Below are 15875 nucleotides of genomic sequence, written 5' to 3' on the forward strand. Positions count from 1 at the left end.
ATCCCACATGGTCGGCTGATCCCTCATGCATGGACTTCTAAACTGGCGAAAATTGGACAACATTGTGGAGTAGCTTGAAGAAGCGCAAGTGGACTCTGGAGAGCGCTCGAGGCTGTAAAACCCACCTTTCTGGCCCTATCACATTCGACAAAGCTCTATCCTTGTGGGAATAGCATCCTAGAATGTTCAATAACTATCACGCAGGGAAAAGCCTAAGATAGTCCTTGTGAAACTGTCAAAATTGTGCAAGTCACATGCCATAGGCCCGTCCGTTTGGTGTAAGGTGATCGAATGCCAATGGGCATCAACCCCGTACATTATCCCTAAATCATGTGGCTTGCTGAAAGTATTAGTCGTCTTTCTCAATTGGTCCGGGTCTGTTGCGTCACGTAACGGCTGCACCAGGACAGCTAGTGCCGGAGACATTGTTCTGTAGGCAGTGTCATCCGAGGACCGCAGCCATTGCTGAGAACTGTTGCTGGCCGTGTCGATCTCGCAAATGGCAGCCCGTTCGCAATGGCTCGATGTGGGAGGCTCGAGTAATGCATGGTTTTACAGAGTCTAGCAAAATCAGTCTGAACTGCTAAGCCATTGAGCGATGTTGCAAATGGCATGCTGAATCTGCTTCGGCACGTAGAGGCTCGTAGTTGTTTACATCACGAACTTGATCGCTCTTGAGGCAAGCCGGCATATGCAGCAGATGGCCTCGTCGATCCCTCACGAATTTGGCGTATAATGCTGCTGAACAGGACACAGCCAGTAGAGAGACTAATGCTGGATAACAGAATTGCTGTGGCCTCGGGAATACGATTGTCATCGCAAAAGCGCATAGCTCGAAGAAATTCTGGAGCGCTGCTTCAACTGAGGAAAATGAGCCTCGCTGCGACGGTAAGGTAGACTCTTGAATGATTAATTGAGCACAAAGATCGAATGACCAAAGGCCCAGGCGTGAAAGAATGACGGTAATGATGAAAAGGGGCAGTGATGCCTGACCGAGACCGACAAGCCCAGTCCAAAGGAGAAAGACAGCAGGGCTGAGTGTAATTGCTTGCCACGACAAAAACCATATGCCAGCTCGTACAGGACCGATTCTGGACATGATAATCGGTGCTATCCAGGTAGCGGAGAGTTCTGATATGGTCGAAGCAGTCCGCATCAGTCCAATCGCGCCGGGTGTGATTTCCGGAGCCGGTAATGCCAGTAAGAAAGTGACCATCTGACCTGAGAACGATAATACCGTCAAGTACAGTATTGAGAGAGCGAGAGAAGGCAGGAAGCCAGCTTGGGCTGTGTAACTAATTAGAGGCGTCCCTAAGGAGTTCAAGAACCTTCGAGGTGGAATCCAACGTAGCTGTGCCGATTCATCACAATTATCAGAGACAGGTCCCTCTTGCACAACATCATTGATGGCTGCATGAGCCGAAGACTCTTTGCGGAGGGATGGTACCGTGCGAAAGACCTTCTCGATGAACCAGTACTCGACAAAGACAGATACAGCATTAACAGCCAAGGTCGCCCACACCGCATTCATAGCTGACCAAGAGTGCAGAAGCGCAATGCCAAGAGGGGACAATAGCTTGCAGAAGAGATCAATCCTTCGCATTTGAGCATTGAGCTTTTGAAGCATACCGTCATCCTCGGCTGCGATGACAACGACCCAATCCCGCTCAATGGCAACGGTGTTCATAACAGCAAAGACTTTCTCGAAACAAGCGAGGATGACCAGGAGAGCGAAGATGAGCAGCGCAAAATAGTCTGCCAGCCTCACATTGTTTGATTGAAGCGAAATTGAAAATAAACCACAAGAGAGCATGACTGCAATCCTCTGGCCGACTATGGAGATTCGAACAACATCAAGTCGGTTAGCAGTATCGATGAACGCACCGATTTTCGACGAGAAGACAATAGCGGCCAAAGCGCGAACCAAGGCATAAACAGACATGGGGAGCAGTGTCCCGGGATAGATGCTCGATAGGAATAGGATAGCGCCGAATTCGAAGCCTCTAGAGTTCCACATTGATAGGAAATGTGAAATGTAGAGAGAAGAGGCCATTATGCCGGTTGTACTGACGACAGGTGAAAGGTCCATGGCTTTTGCCCACAGCTTGAAAGCGACCTGTACTTGAGAATGCTTAAGCGGGGCAGCACGACTTTTATACTGATATATGAATATGTGTGATGACGCCAATCAGATGAGGGCCAGTCCGAGACGTTAATCTGTTCTCAGTGCATCAGGCCTACGCATAGGACAGCAATTACCGAAAGCAGATGCCCATGCCCACCGCGTATGATTTCAAATGCATTCAGGAGTAATGCTGAAGGAGGCTGCAATGCAAGATACGCAGAATAGACGGGTGATGTTGATTGTGGCACGTGACAGGACTGACCCGCGGAAAAACGATAGACCGGACACCGAAAGAATGATGCAACCTGGAACATGAAAAGAGGACAGACGCAGCCGCAGCCGCAGACGCAGACGCGTTCCTGGATGGATCAGCCCTACCAACAGTTGACCACAGGAGAACATTGACAGCTGCCTCCCATTCTGCTGCGTCCAAGAATCAATTCATTCTAATTGTTGTACCGTGTCCTTCTCATTCACCCTGCTTCGAGGGAAATCCTACCACTCCAACCAGCACAACAGAGATTCAAGTGGCCAACAACCTGCACATGAGACTACCGCAATAATGGCTAGCGGCTCGTCTGATAATCCCTACGATGATGACCACGCTGTCCTTGATGATGATTTTCTTGATGCCGGTAGGTGGTACATGGGATATTGTCCTGAGAGTCATCGCTGACCGGGACTTAGAAGTTGAGCCGGATGAGCCCTCTTACGGCACATCCGACCGGACACCCTTGACCGGCAACATCCAATCTTCTTCGCAGACGCCGATCAACCAAGGCTATTTGACTTCTCGGATCCCAGGCGAAGACAGAAGAGCTCCACAGAACACGATCGACGAGAGCGTATGGGAGACGGTGTCGCGAGATCTGCTCGCAGTGTGGGAAAAGATGAAGCAAGTGCTCTGGCCCAAATACCTTCTTGGTGGTATCCTACAAAGGCAGGGAGCAGGTATAGGCGATGCAGAAAGCCAAGGGTTCGGACGTGACCTGCGCGGATTGGTAGGAAGATGGCCAGATGCAGATGGCATTCTTCAAGGGGGCATGAGCGATGGTCTACGAGATTGGGACCTATGGTAAGTGGGACACTGACACTGGGTCGAGGATGAGCCTCAGACTAGTATCTAACGTGCGGACAGGGGCCCTCTCATTTTCTGCCTACTTCTCAGTATGTTCCTGTCGCTGGGGGCTCCGGCCAGCCAGAGTGATCTGGTATTCTCAGGGGTATTCTCGCTGGTATGGATCGGTGAGGCTGTGGTCACCCTTCAGATCAAGTTGCTAGGAGGCAACATGTATGTACCCCTCCAGGATACGTTGACATGGCGCTGACCTGTGCTAGATCCTTCATGCAATCTGTCTCGATTATCGGCTACACATTGTTTCCGTTGACGATAGCAGCACTCCTCAGCGCTGTTGGCCTGCCGACTATTGCGCGAATACCGGTGTATGTCGTCCTAGTTGCCTGGTCTCTGGCGGCCGGAGTGAGTATTCTGGGAGGATCGGGCGTGGTCAAAAACCGGGTGGCACTGAGTGTATATCCTCTCTTCGTCTTCTATGTTGGGCTAGGGTGCCTGTGTTTTATCAGCTAAGGCCAGAATTGAAGACGAAGACGAAGAAGATGCAACGATGAAATTGGAGTCGTAATGACTGTCACTATTTCTGATCCTGTAATTTAGACAAGCAACCAGTGTTGATATCACATCGGGATATGAGTGGTCTTTTTTTTCTCATGATTCACTGCCTTTTCATTCTTAGAGACTGCTGTACGGCTACCCGTGATATTCCACGAGTATTAAGTTACTACTCCGTCCGCCGTACCAAGGAACGACATCAGGTGGGGCAGAGTTGGGTATTGGGTATTGGATATTGGGCATTGGGTGATGATCAGACTCGATTCATTAATATTGTGCGGAGGGCAGAACCGAACCGCCTCTCCTCCATCGTGCGTCCTCCGTACCTCAGGCCTCAGGCTCAGGCTCGTAACCCACCCACCACCCACTCACAACCACTCGGTGCACCCAATCAACCCACAAACGCCTCGTATCGCTCTTCGCTCTATTGACATCTACTTCGTACTGATACATTCCACGCCACACTGGCATCCGACAAGGCCAAGTATTATCCGGATTCATCACCACAAAGTCAACTCGCGATTGACTGCACTGTGTGCTGTAATCCATTGTTATCTCCACCCTCCGACTGCGTCCATCTCTGCAATCTCTGTCTCTCTATCTTTGCCCTCTCCCCGCTCCCCTCTTGCCAGACCAGCGACTTCTACCTCAGATCCCGTCAAGACTATCACCTCCCTGCATCTATCCTATTCATCGAAGTGGGCACGGGAGAAGAGAAGGCGCAACAATAACGACAGGGCGCACGGTGAGCTAGAAGCCTTTTGGCTAGATTCGACAGAGACAGAGACAGACAACTGACCAGTCCCCAAGTCGAAATCATCCCCCTACACCTGTGCGCAGGCGCAATCAACCTTGCCAGAGCAACGCCCCTGGTGGCAGCAATCTACGCTGATTTCGATCTATCGAGCCAGCCAACAATTTGTGACTCGGGGTGTCAGGGTCCCTGGCTGAGCACCTGTCGAGATGTCAGACCAGACCGGGCATGGAAAGCCTCTTGATACTTCAGCTTCCTCAAACGATACCCTAGTGCGCGATCAATCGCCCCAGGCAGGAAGTTCTGATGGCGAAGGTGGGGAAAGAAGTGCACGCGAGAAACTCAAGAAAACCTCGATCGCTGGCCTTGTTCAAAAGGTGAAGGAAACCCAAGGCGAAGGCAAAGACGCCGGCTTTGTTGTCCAGATCGAATCGAGCGATCCACCTACAGAGAATGGAAGTAGAGGCCGGCCGTCCAAGAAACGGTCGTTTGAAGATCTACAGCATGATGACTCTGGGCTCGGCGTCGAAAATGGTGGTCCTCCCCTTCCCAAGAAAGGTCTACATAAGAGAATGAGGTCAAGGGAGATTACTGGTGATGATGCTATTCAAACCTTTGACAAAGACGACGTTACAAGTCCCGTGCAGGAGGAGAACGATATTGAGGCAGAAAAATCCCCTGGTGGTCCTGGAGTTCTCGTTGAAGCCCCTTCGCAGCAGGATTTGGACGAGGCGGCCGGTGCAGTAGCATCGTCCACATCCATCATTGAGAAGCCGAGTGCTCCACCACCCAACAAGGCACCCGAGATCGCATCGTCCTCCGGGTTTGCGAATGCCTCTGCCACTTCGCCATTCGGCAGCCTCGTGTCTCCCAAATCTCCTCCGCAACCTGCACAGTCGATCTCTTCTCCAGATAACTCAACCTCCAACTCAGCATTTGCATCCTCCGGGTTGTCTGCATTTGCGTCGTCGGAAAAGTCTCCTTTTGGAATGGCAGGGTCCACCGCGAAGGCTGCATCTGGAGGTTTCGGCTCGGCTGCCAGTGGTTTCGGCGGCACGTCCCCCTTCGCGACTAAACCCCTGTCAGGCTTTGGCTCAGGTGGCGGTTTTGGAAGTGGCGGCGGTTTTGGGAGCGGATTCAGCAGCACTCCAAAGCCTTTCGGGAGCGGCACTGGCTCTTTCGCTGGACCAGGTGGAATAACTGGTACATTTGGAAAGCCAAAGCCTTTTGGAGCATCCAAGGAGGATGAGGATGACAACAGTCAGCATGACGAAGATGGCACCGATCACCATCAGACGGAAGATGATGCCCACCGGGACCCCAGGTTCAAAGAACGAGAACACAGTAAGTACGGTTTGGGTTCTGAAACATGTGTACTCCATACTCACGGCGCGATAGTTGAAACTGGAGAGGAGGAAGAGGAGACGATATTCAGCTGCCGAGCGAAGCTGTACCACTTCGAAAAGGAATGGAAAGAACGCGGAACAGGCGTGTTCAAAATCAATGTGCGATACGAGACCCGATCCACACCCGTCACCGGAAGTGCAGCAACCAAGGCGGAGCAGGAAGAGAGCAAAGACAATTCCGAAGCTGATCTCGCAGCTGATCTCGAAGCCGGTGAGGCGCTCGAACAAGAACGCAAAGCCCGCCTTATCATGCGGACGGATGGGGTCCACCGCGTTGTGCTCAATACTCCCGTCTTTAAGGATATGAACGTGGGAACACATGATGGACAAGAGCCGTCGGGCAGGACAATGTTTCTCACAGGGTTGGAAGACGGTAAACCGATAGGTTACCAGATCAAGGTACCATTGCTACTGACCAGGAAGCAAAGCTGATGAGCTAACTATTTGATAGGCTGGCAAAGAAGACTTTCTGAAGGAGATCTACCACACAATCAGAGAGCTACAGGAAGAGCTGTGAAGACAACGGGCTGCAAACCCGGTCATTCCGGTTTTCTGAAGCCGACAGCCCTTTCTTTGCTATTCAAAGGACATGGCTTCGATGAGAGCTATGCAAACTTATTGGATGGGTCGGCACACGGACAGCTTGTGGGAAAGCTATGCATTATCGGGTTGAGCATCAGCGAAAATGGAACTTGAACGGCGTGCGTCCCCTCTCGTCTTGCTGCTCGTGTTCTTCCAACACTGCTTGGCCGCCTGCATAGGCTTGGGAAGCGCTCCTTTCGAAATAAGAGGCCCAATTCCAGGAAAGCACATTTTTGGGCGGAGTTGTGGTTGGAATGTAGGAGTGCGTCATGCCACCACACTATACATGAACCTGCATTGCCGCAACCACAGCTGTAGAGAAGCACAGAGGACAAGATGAACCGTGGACGGCTCGTCTGTACGATGGAAAAGAAAACAACTTTATAAACCATCTGCTCCAGTGTTCTCCCTCCCTTCGCAATCGTTTTATTTTGGTTGAAGATCCCAACGGACAAATCGCAGGTATCCGCCCCTTTGTCACTGTCTAAGGCTCTCATCTTGAAGGGAAGGTGCCGCCCGGCGCAGCGCTGTGCCCCAACTTAGTCAGCACCTGCCTACGATGAGTATGGGTGAGTACCACCGAGTACCCCGTGATTACCCCGTCGCTTGAGGCGACAAATGGATAGTGCGAGGGACAAACTGATGCTGCTCGGGAAGCAACCCCTCATTTGCTTTTGTTCATCAAACACTAAATTCACGAGCTCCAATATCCTTCATCAGCACCTCGTACTGTACCATCTTCCTGTTAATTGCTTTGATCAGTCCATTTAAGCTACTGGTAGATGCTTGATCACTCGTTGGGACCAATGATATCGCTGAAGTATTCGCCAAGTAACAGCCGCCTTCTATCGAACTAGCACTCTACTGTGGGAACTTCGGCTATTGTTCCCTGAACATTGAAGTTCGTTCGTACTCCTTCTCCGTACTCTGCTTCAAATGCCGGGAGTACCACATGTACTCCGTACCCCGTACCTGCCTACGGGACATAAGTTACTCTAAATTTTGGCACTAACATCGGATCATATCCAATTGTCGCTTGTCGTTGGGTGAAGCACGCGCTCACGTTCTTATATCATGGCAAATGGCGTATCCGACGTCAAAAAGAAGAAGAAAAGCGCCTTCTCATGCGAGCCCTGCAGGAGACGCAAAGTCAAGTGTACGGGCGAGAAGCCACAGTGCAGCCGATGTATCGCTCGCAATGAAGCTTGCGTATATCACTTGCCACCCACCATCTCGTACACCCAAAAGCTAGAGGCTCGCGTTCAGGAACTTGAAAGAGCGTTGGCAGGGTCCCAGACCACACAGTCTCCATCAAGCTTATCCAGATCTGAGCCGTCGCCTCGAGTCCCTCCGTTTGAAGGAGCCAGGCCGGCATCGAGGGATGCCATTCCATACCAAAGCTCAACTAGTTTCTTCGAGCTGGTCACTGGCCACGGTTCCAGTGCACTGCCGATAACACAAACATCAAATCATCTCGACAGCCGCAGGGAGCGACTAGTCGAGAATGCTGAGAAGCAGAGGTCAAGAGAACTACTGGCGGCAACACCTGAGCCTTTCAAATTCATGCTTAGCAACCACTGGTGCTGGATTCAACCTCTTTTCAACTTCATCTACCGTCCCGCGTTCACGCGTGACATGCAAGCCTTGGGCCCTTACTACTCACACACATTACTGAATGCAGTTCTTGCGCACTCCGCTCGTTGGTGTAGCCGAGATCCTGCCATCGCTCCGCTTCTCGAACCATACGACCAAGGCCAGTTATTTTCCAGACACGCACGAACCCTCATGTTCGAAGAAGTGGTAGCAGGGAAGGGCACTGTTCCACTAGTTCAAACTCTACTTATTTTGAGCGCCCAGGAATGCGGTGCTGGAAATGCAACTCAGGCTTGGCTGTATAGTGGAATGGCGTTTCGCTACATTCAAGATATGGGAATTTGTGTCGACAATGAGATCTATGCTACACAGCCACATCTAACCGAAGAGGATTTGGAAATTAGAAACAGACTCTTTTGGAGTTGCTACTTTTGGGACAAAATCATCTGCCTCTATCTTGGTCGTTCACCCTCATTAAAACACACAAGAATATCTCCTCCACAGATGCTTCTTGACGACTCTGCAGAAGATGAGATCTGGGTTCCTCATGGGCTGTCCTATCCAAGTGGACAAGAATATCCGCTGAGAAAATCGCATGCAACCTCATGTTTTATGCAGATGTGTAAGTTGTCAGTTACTTTCCATCAGATACTCCTGCATATGTATGATCGAGAGCAAGATCATATGGACACCGAGCGACAACAGTGCGTTGAGGATCAAGGGACCGCCCTTAGTATCTGGTGGCAGGATCTCCCAGAACATCTCAAGATCGACCCCATGTCCCTGCCGGCTTATGCGCCTCCAAGTCACATCATCACGCTGAATTGTCTCTTTCACACTTTCTCGATTTTATTGTATCGCCCCATGGTGTTTGGATCCACGTCTTTGCCACTCGGCTTCGCACTAGAATCAGATTATCTGAGGAGATGTATAGCTTCAGCCAACGCTATTATTTTTATTGTAAGTCTGAACATGTTTCTCCATCTCAAGGCTCAATATCTTTTCTTCAGCCAATGATCTCCAGACCTGTTACTCACACCGAGAGCCTAGTATGACTTGTTTTGTCGGACATTTGGGGAAAGCCGAGTCATTCTTTCCTTGTCGTACAGTGTCTATACTGCGGCTTCGATATTCTTGTTGCAGATTCAAGCTTCTGGCGCATTTGATGCACAAGTTTCGAGGAAACTAAACTACTGCGTAACTGCTTTGGAACATGCCAAAGAATCAGCGCCCATACTTAAGCATGCTCTGGAACTTCTCTTGAGAGAAATGTCTAAACTACAGCCCAAGCCCAGCTCATCATCGGCAAAAGCGACAGAAGAGGATATTGCCAGGCCGGGCCATACCGACTATAACCAAGCTCAGAGAATGTTTCTGGACAATCCAGACTTCCAGGAACCCTCACCGAACACTTCCATTGGGCTACCGGAGTTTGACTTTTCAGATGTCCAGGTGGATCCAAGTATCTTCGAAGCATTTTCTGGCCTGGAGCCTATCAGTGTTCAAGTCGGTGGGTTTGAGGAGAATTGGTGACCTCATAGGAGTTCAACCACTTGCATTTTCCTGAGTAGTTGGGCATTTCATCTCGCGTATCAAACGCACTGCTCAACCACATACTACAACTCTCATGGCACTCAAGCCGTTGCTAATCATGCCATTTATTTTTGGGTATATGTACAAATTCAGGGAAGGTGAAGCAGCCAGGCGCGTCCTGTAGAACCACTCTGCTTAGGTTGTCATGATGAATATTACAAAACATTCTCCTCGAGGCTAATATAAGATTCCTCTGCATGTGGATGGCCAGGATGCTGTAAAGGCTTCTTGAACAGAGATTCAAGGCGGGACTAGATACGCACTGGTTGAATCGACGCCACATTCGGTCCTCATCCTCTAGCGTTAGGAGGGAAACCCGGCCACCGAAAATGATATTGGGGGCCATGGGGGCGTACAGATGCTGTCTTGATGGCACAATGCAGGATCTTCTCAAATCCGCGCACATCGCGTCCAATGGTGAAAATTCATGCATTCTTTTGTGCATCCCACAGAGTTATGGCGTTGTCGCGAAAGACTCGATTGATCAGCTCGTCGTCTGCATGGCACCAGTCCAGGACAACCTGGATGAAGGGTTCGATCTTCAAGCCTGAATACCTCGTATGTGGCCAATCGGTTCCAAAGAGCACCTTCTGCCCGTTGGCGACACCGAGCAAGGTCCTCGCGACGGGCTCTAGCTGCGACATGTCCTTGCACAGTCGGTAGTATGCAGAGAACTTGACGTACGTCCTGCTATATTCGAGCAGACGAGCCAGTGATGACATGTCGGCGAGGAAGCGGGCGGAACCTTGCTCATTCGTATATAGACCTGGTAGGGAAGGGCTGCCGAAATGGTCCAGGCAGACCTTGATCCGGAGCGGAGGAAGAATCTTCTCCAGCATGCCCACGCAGGAAAGTGAGATATAGAGTTGCAATACCCAGTTGAGCGGTCGAACAACATCGGCGTATGCTCGCAGCAATTGCTCCAGCTCCTGCTCCGTGACTTTCTTGCCGACTGACTGAAAATTAACTCGAACCCCTCGCACCCCGAGCTCATGCCACTTGCGCAGCGTCAGTGGATCGACCGTGGTTGGATCGAATGCCACAACACCCCGGGCATGGTACGGTCCGAGTCGACGCAGGCCGTCGAGCAAGCATGAATTGTCATTGCCATAGACAGATGGTTGGACCAAAACAATGTTGTCGATGCCTAGCTCGGCTTCCCTCTCGAGCGCCTGCTCAAGCACGTGCGATGGCGGTATGTATTGAGCATCCGCTACGAAGGGGTACCGTTCTGCATCAATGATGTGCATATGGCTATCCCAAGATCCACTGGGTAGTTGGCGGAATGGGCGTGTCCTCTTCCAGGCTGACACCCTTGGGCCGATTGTACTTCTTTCGATGTCCATTGTAAACGACCTTTGTCGTGAGCCTCCGATCCAACGACGAGGCTGCGGGATTTGCTTCGATACTGTAGACAGGATGGTATGTGCTACTGGCTGCGCAAGCACACGGCGCCACGAGCTAGAGGACGACATGGTCCTCTTATCATCAGCTCATCCTCCATAGAGAGGTAATTTTTGCTCCATGATTGAAGCAGTGGAACTGCCGTCGGCCCATTCCCACTGGCGCTGTCAAGTTTGCAAGAGGTTTCGGTCGTCGGGCCAGGCAATAATGATGTTTTAGAATTCACCACCGCTCCGTCCTGAGGCCATCAGTACCTTGGAGTCCGGAAGTTGACCGAGTCTAGTATGCATGCCCCAAGGATGCCAACCAGGCAAAGTCAACAGGGTTTGTGCCCGCTTCAGCATGAAAGAATGAACCGCTGACACCTTAGTGGAGCTCGGTCAACTTCCGTGAGCCAAACCTTACACCTCGTTTCGTGGTACCGGAGTCGACTGACCGACGTCCATTGTTCGCGATTCTCCGTAGAGTTTTTCGAACGTCTACAGGAACTACCCCGGACCTCCCCGTAGGGAGTGGATTGATTCTTCATATCCTATGGGGTCTATCGACGGACTATATAATCTCGACATGATTCGCTCTACAGATCAATTGCCTCCGTTGTCCTTGTGAGCACCAAAGCCTTCTAATCAAGATGTTTCGAATCAACGTTTATTACGTCTTCGCCATCATCGTCATCGCTTGCGGCAGTATTCCAAAAGGTGGGTGGCAACGAGTCACAATACATCCCCCCCTCCCCCCAAAAAAACATGGTTTGATACTGAAGTGCGGCAATCAAACAGGTTACGATGAAGGTGGTTTCAGCGCCTCAGTGGGCCTGAAATCTTTCAAGAACGACTACGACTTGAACCCTGCCAAATGGGAGAATGATGCTCAAGGGCTCGCGAATCGGAAGGCCAATATCTCATCGTTCGGCGTGCTCGGTGCAGCATTTGGCGCGTTGTTTTGCAATGCACTGACCGATAGACTTGGCCGGTTGCGGTGTTGGCAGATGTTCATCACCATTTGGGGCTGTGGTCTGATGATGCAGGTCTTTTCGTCTGGCATCTACGGCTTCATCCTGTTTGCCCGGCTGTTCAGTGGCTTCGGTGCCGGAGGTTTGACTGTCGTTGCACCGCTGTATCTCTCTGAGATCGCCCCAGCCAAGAGTCGAGGCATGGTTGTTAGTATCTACATGGTCATTTTACTTTCCACGTTGACCCTGGGTATGTATCTATTTGTTCATCCTTACATCAATTCAATGACGAGACAACCCACTAACACCCCTTTCCTCCTCCCCAGGATTCTTCATCAACTACGCTGCGAATGCCAGAGTGGCCGCGACACCGATTCAATACCGACTGGTGCAAGCGATCCCACTGATCCCATGCGGCCTGGCGTTCATCGCATCGTTCTTCCTGACAGACACGCCGCGATGGCTTGCATCAGAAGACCGAACGGAAGAAGCCTTGCAGGTCCTGTCGAAACTCCGCGGCGGGCCGTCCAAGAACGACACTCCTGAAATCCGACAGGAATACTCCGAGATCCTAAACCAATGTCAGACGAAGGAGCAGCAGCTCAAGGGCTCTTCCTTCTGGGATATTGCTAGGGACATCGCATCAAACCCGTCGTTTCGGGAACGCTTCTTCCTCGGTGCGATCATGCAGACTATTGCACAGTGGTCTGGCGGTAATGGTATCACGTATTATATCCCACAGGTATGTATGGCTCGTCACGATACGTTTTCCCTAGTTTACTCCTTTTTTCCCTCGGTGCATCGCGTGCGCTATAGCTGACATTTTCCACCCCAGATCTTCGAATACGCGGGCGTCAAAGGCTCCAACACCTCGCTCATCACGTCTGGCGCGTACGGAGTCGTCAAACTTGTGTTCACGATGGTGTTCACATGGGGCCTGGTGGACAAGATCGGACGGCGACGGTGCATGCTGACGGGACTGTTCCTGCAGTGCATCACACACATTTACATGGCCGTGTACATGGCCGTGTGGAAGGGGAGCGACAACAAGAGCGCGTCGGACGCCGCGATCGCGTCCGTCTTTATCTACGCCGCAGGCTGGTCCATCGGTCTCTGCACCGTCCAGTACCTGTACAGCACCGAGATCTACCCGACGCGGATCCGCAGCGTGTGCTACGCCACCAACATGTCGCTACATTGGTTCTTCCAGTTCGCCGTCGTCCGTGTCACGCCCAACATGTTCGTCAGCTTGCACATTTACGGCGCGTATATCTTCTGGGCTCTGGTTTGTGCGTTTGGTTTTGTCATCTTGGGCCTCTGGGCCCCTGAGACCAAAGGGATCCCGATGGAGCAGATGGAGGAGCTGTTTTCCGGGAGATGGTGGATGGGCTGGGGCGCCCGACAGAGGCTCGATAAGAAATACCCTACTGGTCACGATGAGAAAATCCTGGCCGCAGGGGTAAAAGGCGCTGATGTCGTCGAGGTGGAAAAGGCCTGATTCATATCGATGCAGAGAGATCTTTAGCCCGCTCTGCCTGCGGGGCTGGAAGACGCGATAGAAGTATTTGTCCCATTCACCCCCCGTGTGAGAGGCTTTGTATATATACACAACATTTAACAATAATGACTCAACCGACTTCTCCTATGTTGATAACAGTGCTTTGGGCTGCGACCTCGCCTGTTGTAAAAGAATAAGAGCTATTCTGAATATTGACGGTCCCCTAGGACCGATTGTGGTTATCTTGTACTTCTAGAATGTTGAAGTTCCTAAGTTACGGATGTGAGGTGAGTCTTGATGTGGAGCAAGGACTAGTTCGAGCGGAGAATATTTAACTCGTCCAAGGTGCAGCATCCGACTTGTGAGTTTGAACTAATAAGTATTCGTTATCTTGAGATCGCCAAGAGTGTGGCGCCACCACCCCAATACCTGAAAAGCATGCAGTCCAGAGTAAAGAGCAAACTATCCACACGCCTGTGATGGAAAGGATCCTCATGCATAGACAACTAGCGAGCATCTCAGTTGTGCGCATATGAGGCGGGGGAGTTGCCACTATCAGCCAACATATAGCCCGGCTGGATGGACCGTGCCAACGAGCGCCAGCTATGACGGAGAATATGACTGAGAGCCCAGAGCGGCTCGAGGCAGAACTCTCCCTGCTCGAAGCCATGTACCCAAGCAGCATCACGTACGCGCCCCGAAGCCGAGAGCTATGGTTCAAAGCCTCGTCATCCTCGGGAGAACTAAAGCTGCGACTGCCGGACTCATATCCTGGAGCGGGGTTCCCGACTTTGATATCAGCACGCGATGGGGCGAAAAACGATCTCAGAGACCATACGCGGCGCATGATCGCGGATCTGGACCTTGTGGAAGGCGAGGAGGGACTCGATCGAATCATCGTGGCGTTTGACGCGCTGGTTTATGATCTTATATCCAAGGCTACATCTCCGGATGCTTCATTATCACAGCAATATCTGGAGTCGGCTGAGTCTGGGTCTGGGTCTGGGTCTGGGTCCAGGTCCTTGAGATCTGACGGGACCCACGCCCAAGAGCCGAAGGGCGCAGACCCAATGGCTCCGAAGACCGTGATCATCTGGCTGCACCACCTGCTCGCGACATCGAAGCGAAAACTCGCCATCGCACCTTCACTGACAGTGGCGTCACCAGCTACCTCCACGCCCGCCAAAGTCACAGCGCCAGCAATTTCAGTCTCCGGCCTCTCCAAACCAGGCTATCCGGGGATCATGATCTTCAGCGGCGCCGCAGCCCTCGTGGACGCGCACGTGCGAGAACTGAAGGACCTCAATTGGCAGGCTTTCCAGGTGCGGTATGATTCATCGGAAGACGATGGCCGGGGAGGAGCAGGCGGCCTAGCGCGACGTTGGAAGTTCAAGCATGAAGAAGAAGACACAACCGCCGCCTCCAGCGCCGAGAGGATCGTCGAGGTCGAGACGATGGCGGACCTGGTCAAAGGGATTGTGGATGAGGGGGACCGCGAGGTCTTTCTGCACGCTGTTGGCGTCAAGTGATTCAATCACTACTGCGTTAGTATGAGGGTGATATGATGCGAAAATGAACTATGGTTGGACCAAGTATCTCTGCACGGCGCAGCGCAGTTGCAGAGGCTCATTGCGTTCATCTCTCCCAGAGGCGGCCACACCAGCGCGACCGTTCACCCCTCCCGTGAGGGACACCGCCTATCTTCCTCCATGACCAGCAGAAAGGGGCCAGGACCGTTCCGAGTCGGTCATGCAGGCCAGGAATCGAACGGAGTCGGACGGCCTACGTCGGGGATATGATGCTTCTATCCTCCAACTATGAACGAGAGGACACATGTGAAGGACAAGTTATTCCCGAGTCTGGACCAGAAGCTCTATTCTCAGCTGGAGCTATACCACCATAGAAACGGAGATCGATGTGATGCTCCCCACCCACTGACTTCCCATGAGGAATTGGATGATGTTGAACGGATTCAAGAATTCTCAGATACAGGAGCAGATGTATATATGTGTCTGGTGCTTGGATGGTTCGATCTTGATTTATCCATCCAGGCCGATTTCGTGGCGGCTTATACTGTATCTCGGAGGGGGGGAAACGCTCTCTCATGAGATATACCGCCTACCATAGTACCATGTACAGTGCGATGTTGTTCGTGGGTCCTGTCGTGATCTGTCTATATATATACTCTACTCCGTATGTGGGCCTGAAGAGTCCTAACTATGCACCAGCATGCCGACATCTACGTCTACCGAAGATTGATTCCTCAGCAATATCAACGAAGATGATGTCGCCGCTACATGCTCTACACCCTCCTCTTTCCTCTTTCAGGGACCTCCTG

At 51.6% G+C, this 15875-nt stretch overlaps 7 protein-coding genes across 7 annotated transcripts; 5 read left to right on the forward strand and 2 right to left on the reverse strand.

Moving 5' to 3' along the window:
* Positions 1 to 583: 583 nt before the first annotated feature.
* On the reverse strand, positions 584 to 2053 carry A1O9_03729 (uncharacterized protein; the record flags this gene model as incomplete). Its single annotated transcript, XM_013406022.1, has 1 exon — positions 584 to 2053. The coding sequence occupies one exon, from the start codon at positions 2051 to 2053 to the stop codon at positions 584 to 586; it is 1470 nt and encodes a 489-aa protein (XP_013261476.1).
* Positions 2054 to 2811: 758 nt separating this feature from the next.
* On the forward strand, positions 2812 to 3713 carry A1O9_03730 (uncharacterized protein; the record flags this gene model as incomplete). Its single annotated transcript, XM_013406023.1, has 3 exons — positions 2812 to 3200; positions 3264 to 3416; positions 3464 to 3713. The coding sequence occupies exons 1-3, from the start codon at positions 3016 to 3018 to the stop codon at positions 3711 to 3713; spliced, it is 588 nt and encodes a 195-aa protein (XP_013261477.1). The 5' UTR covers positions 2812 to 3015.
* Positions 3714 to 4718: 1005 nt separating this feature from the next.
* Positions 4719 to 6432, forward strand: A1O9_03731 (uncharacterized protein; the record flags this gene model as incomplete). Its single annotated transcript, XM_013406024.1, has 3 exons — positions 4719 to 5853; positions 5908 to 6314; positions 6367 to 6432. The coding sequence occupies 3 exons, from the start codon at positions 4719 to 4721 to the stop codon at positions 6430 to 6432; spliced, it is 1608 nt and encodes a 535-aa protein (XP_013261478.1).
* Positions 6433 to 7571: 1139 nt separating this feature from the next.
* Positions 7572 to 9623, forward strand: A1O9_03732 (uncharacterized protein; the record flags this gene model as incomplete). Its single annotated transcript, XM_013406025.1, has 2 exons — positions 7572 to 9050; positions 9234 to 9623. 2 exons carry the CDS (start codon positions 7572 to 7574, stop codon positions 9621 to 9623), a joined length of 1869 nt encoding a protein of 622 aa, XP_013261479.1.
* Positions 9624 to 10108: 485 nt separating this feature from the next.
* A1O9_03733 (uncharacterized protein) lies at positions 10109 to 11029 on the reverse strand (the record flags this gene model as incomplete). Its single annotated transcript, XM_013406026.1, has 1 exon — positions 10109 to 11029. The coding sequence occupies one exon, from the start codon at positions 11027 to 11029 to the stop codon at positions 10109 to 10111; it is 921 nt and encodes a 306-aa protein (XP_013261480.1).
* Positions 11030 to 11718: 689 nt separating this feature from the next.
* A1O9_03734 (uncharacterized protein) lies at positions 11719 to 13537 on the forward strand (the record flags this gene model as incomplete). The annotated part of the gene is made up of 4 exons (XM_013406027.1): positions 11719 to 11785; positions 11867 to 12289; positions 12366 to 12781; positions 12875 to 13537. 4 exons carry the CDS (start codon positions 11719 to 11721, stop codon positions 13535 to 13537), a joined length of 1569 nt encoding a protein of 522 aa, XP_013261481.1.
* A 605-nt stretch (positions 13538 to 14142) lies between these two features.
* A1O9_03735 (uncharacterized protein) lies at positions 14143 to 15066 on the forward strand (the record flags this gene model as incomplete). The annotated part of the gene is made up of 1 exon (XM_013406028.1): positions 14143 to 15066. The coding sequence occupies one exon, from the start codon at positions 14143 to 14145 to the stop codon at positions 15064 to 15066; it is 924 nt and encodes a 307-aa protein (XP_013261482.1).
* Between the last annotated feature and the right edge of the window lie 809 nt (positions 15067 to 15875).

The sequence above is a fragment of the Exophiala aquamarina genome (genome assembly GCF_000709125.1).
Source record: "Exophiala aquamarina CBS 119918 chromosome Unknown aczIA-supercont1.3, whole genome shotgun sequence".
NCBI lineage: Eukaryota > Fungi > Ascomycota > Eurotiomycetes > Chaetothyriales > Herpotrichiellaceae > Exophiala > Exophiala aquamarina.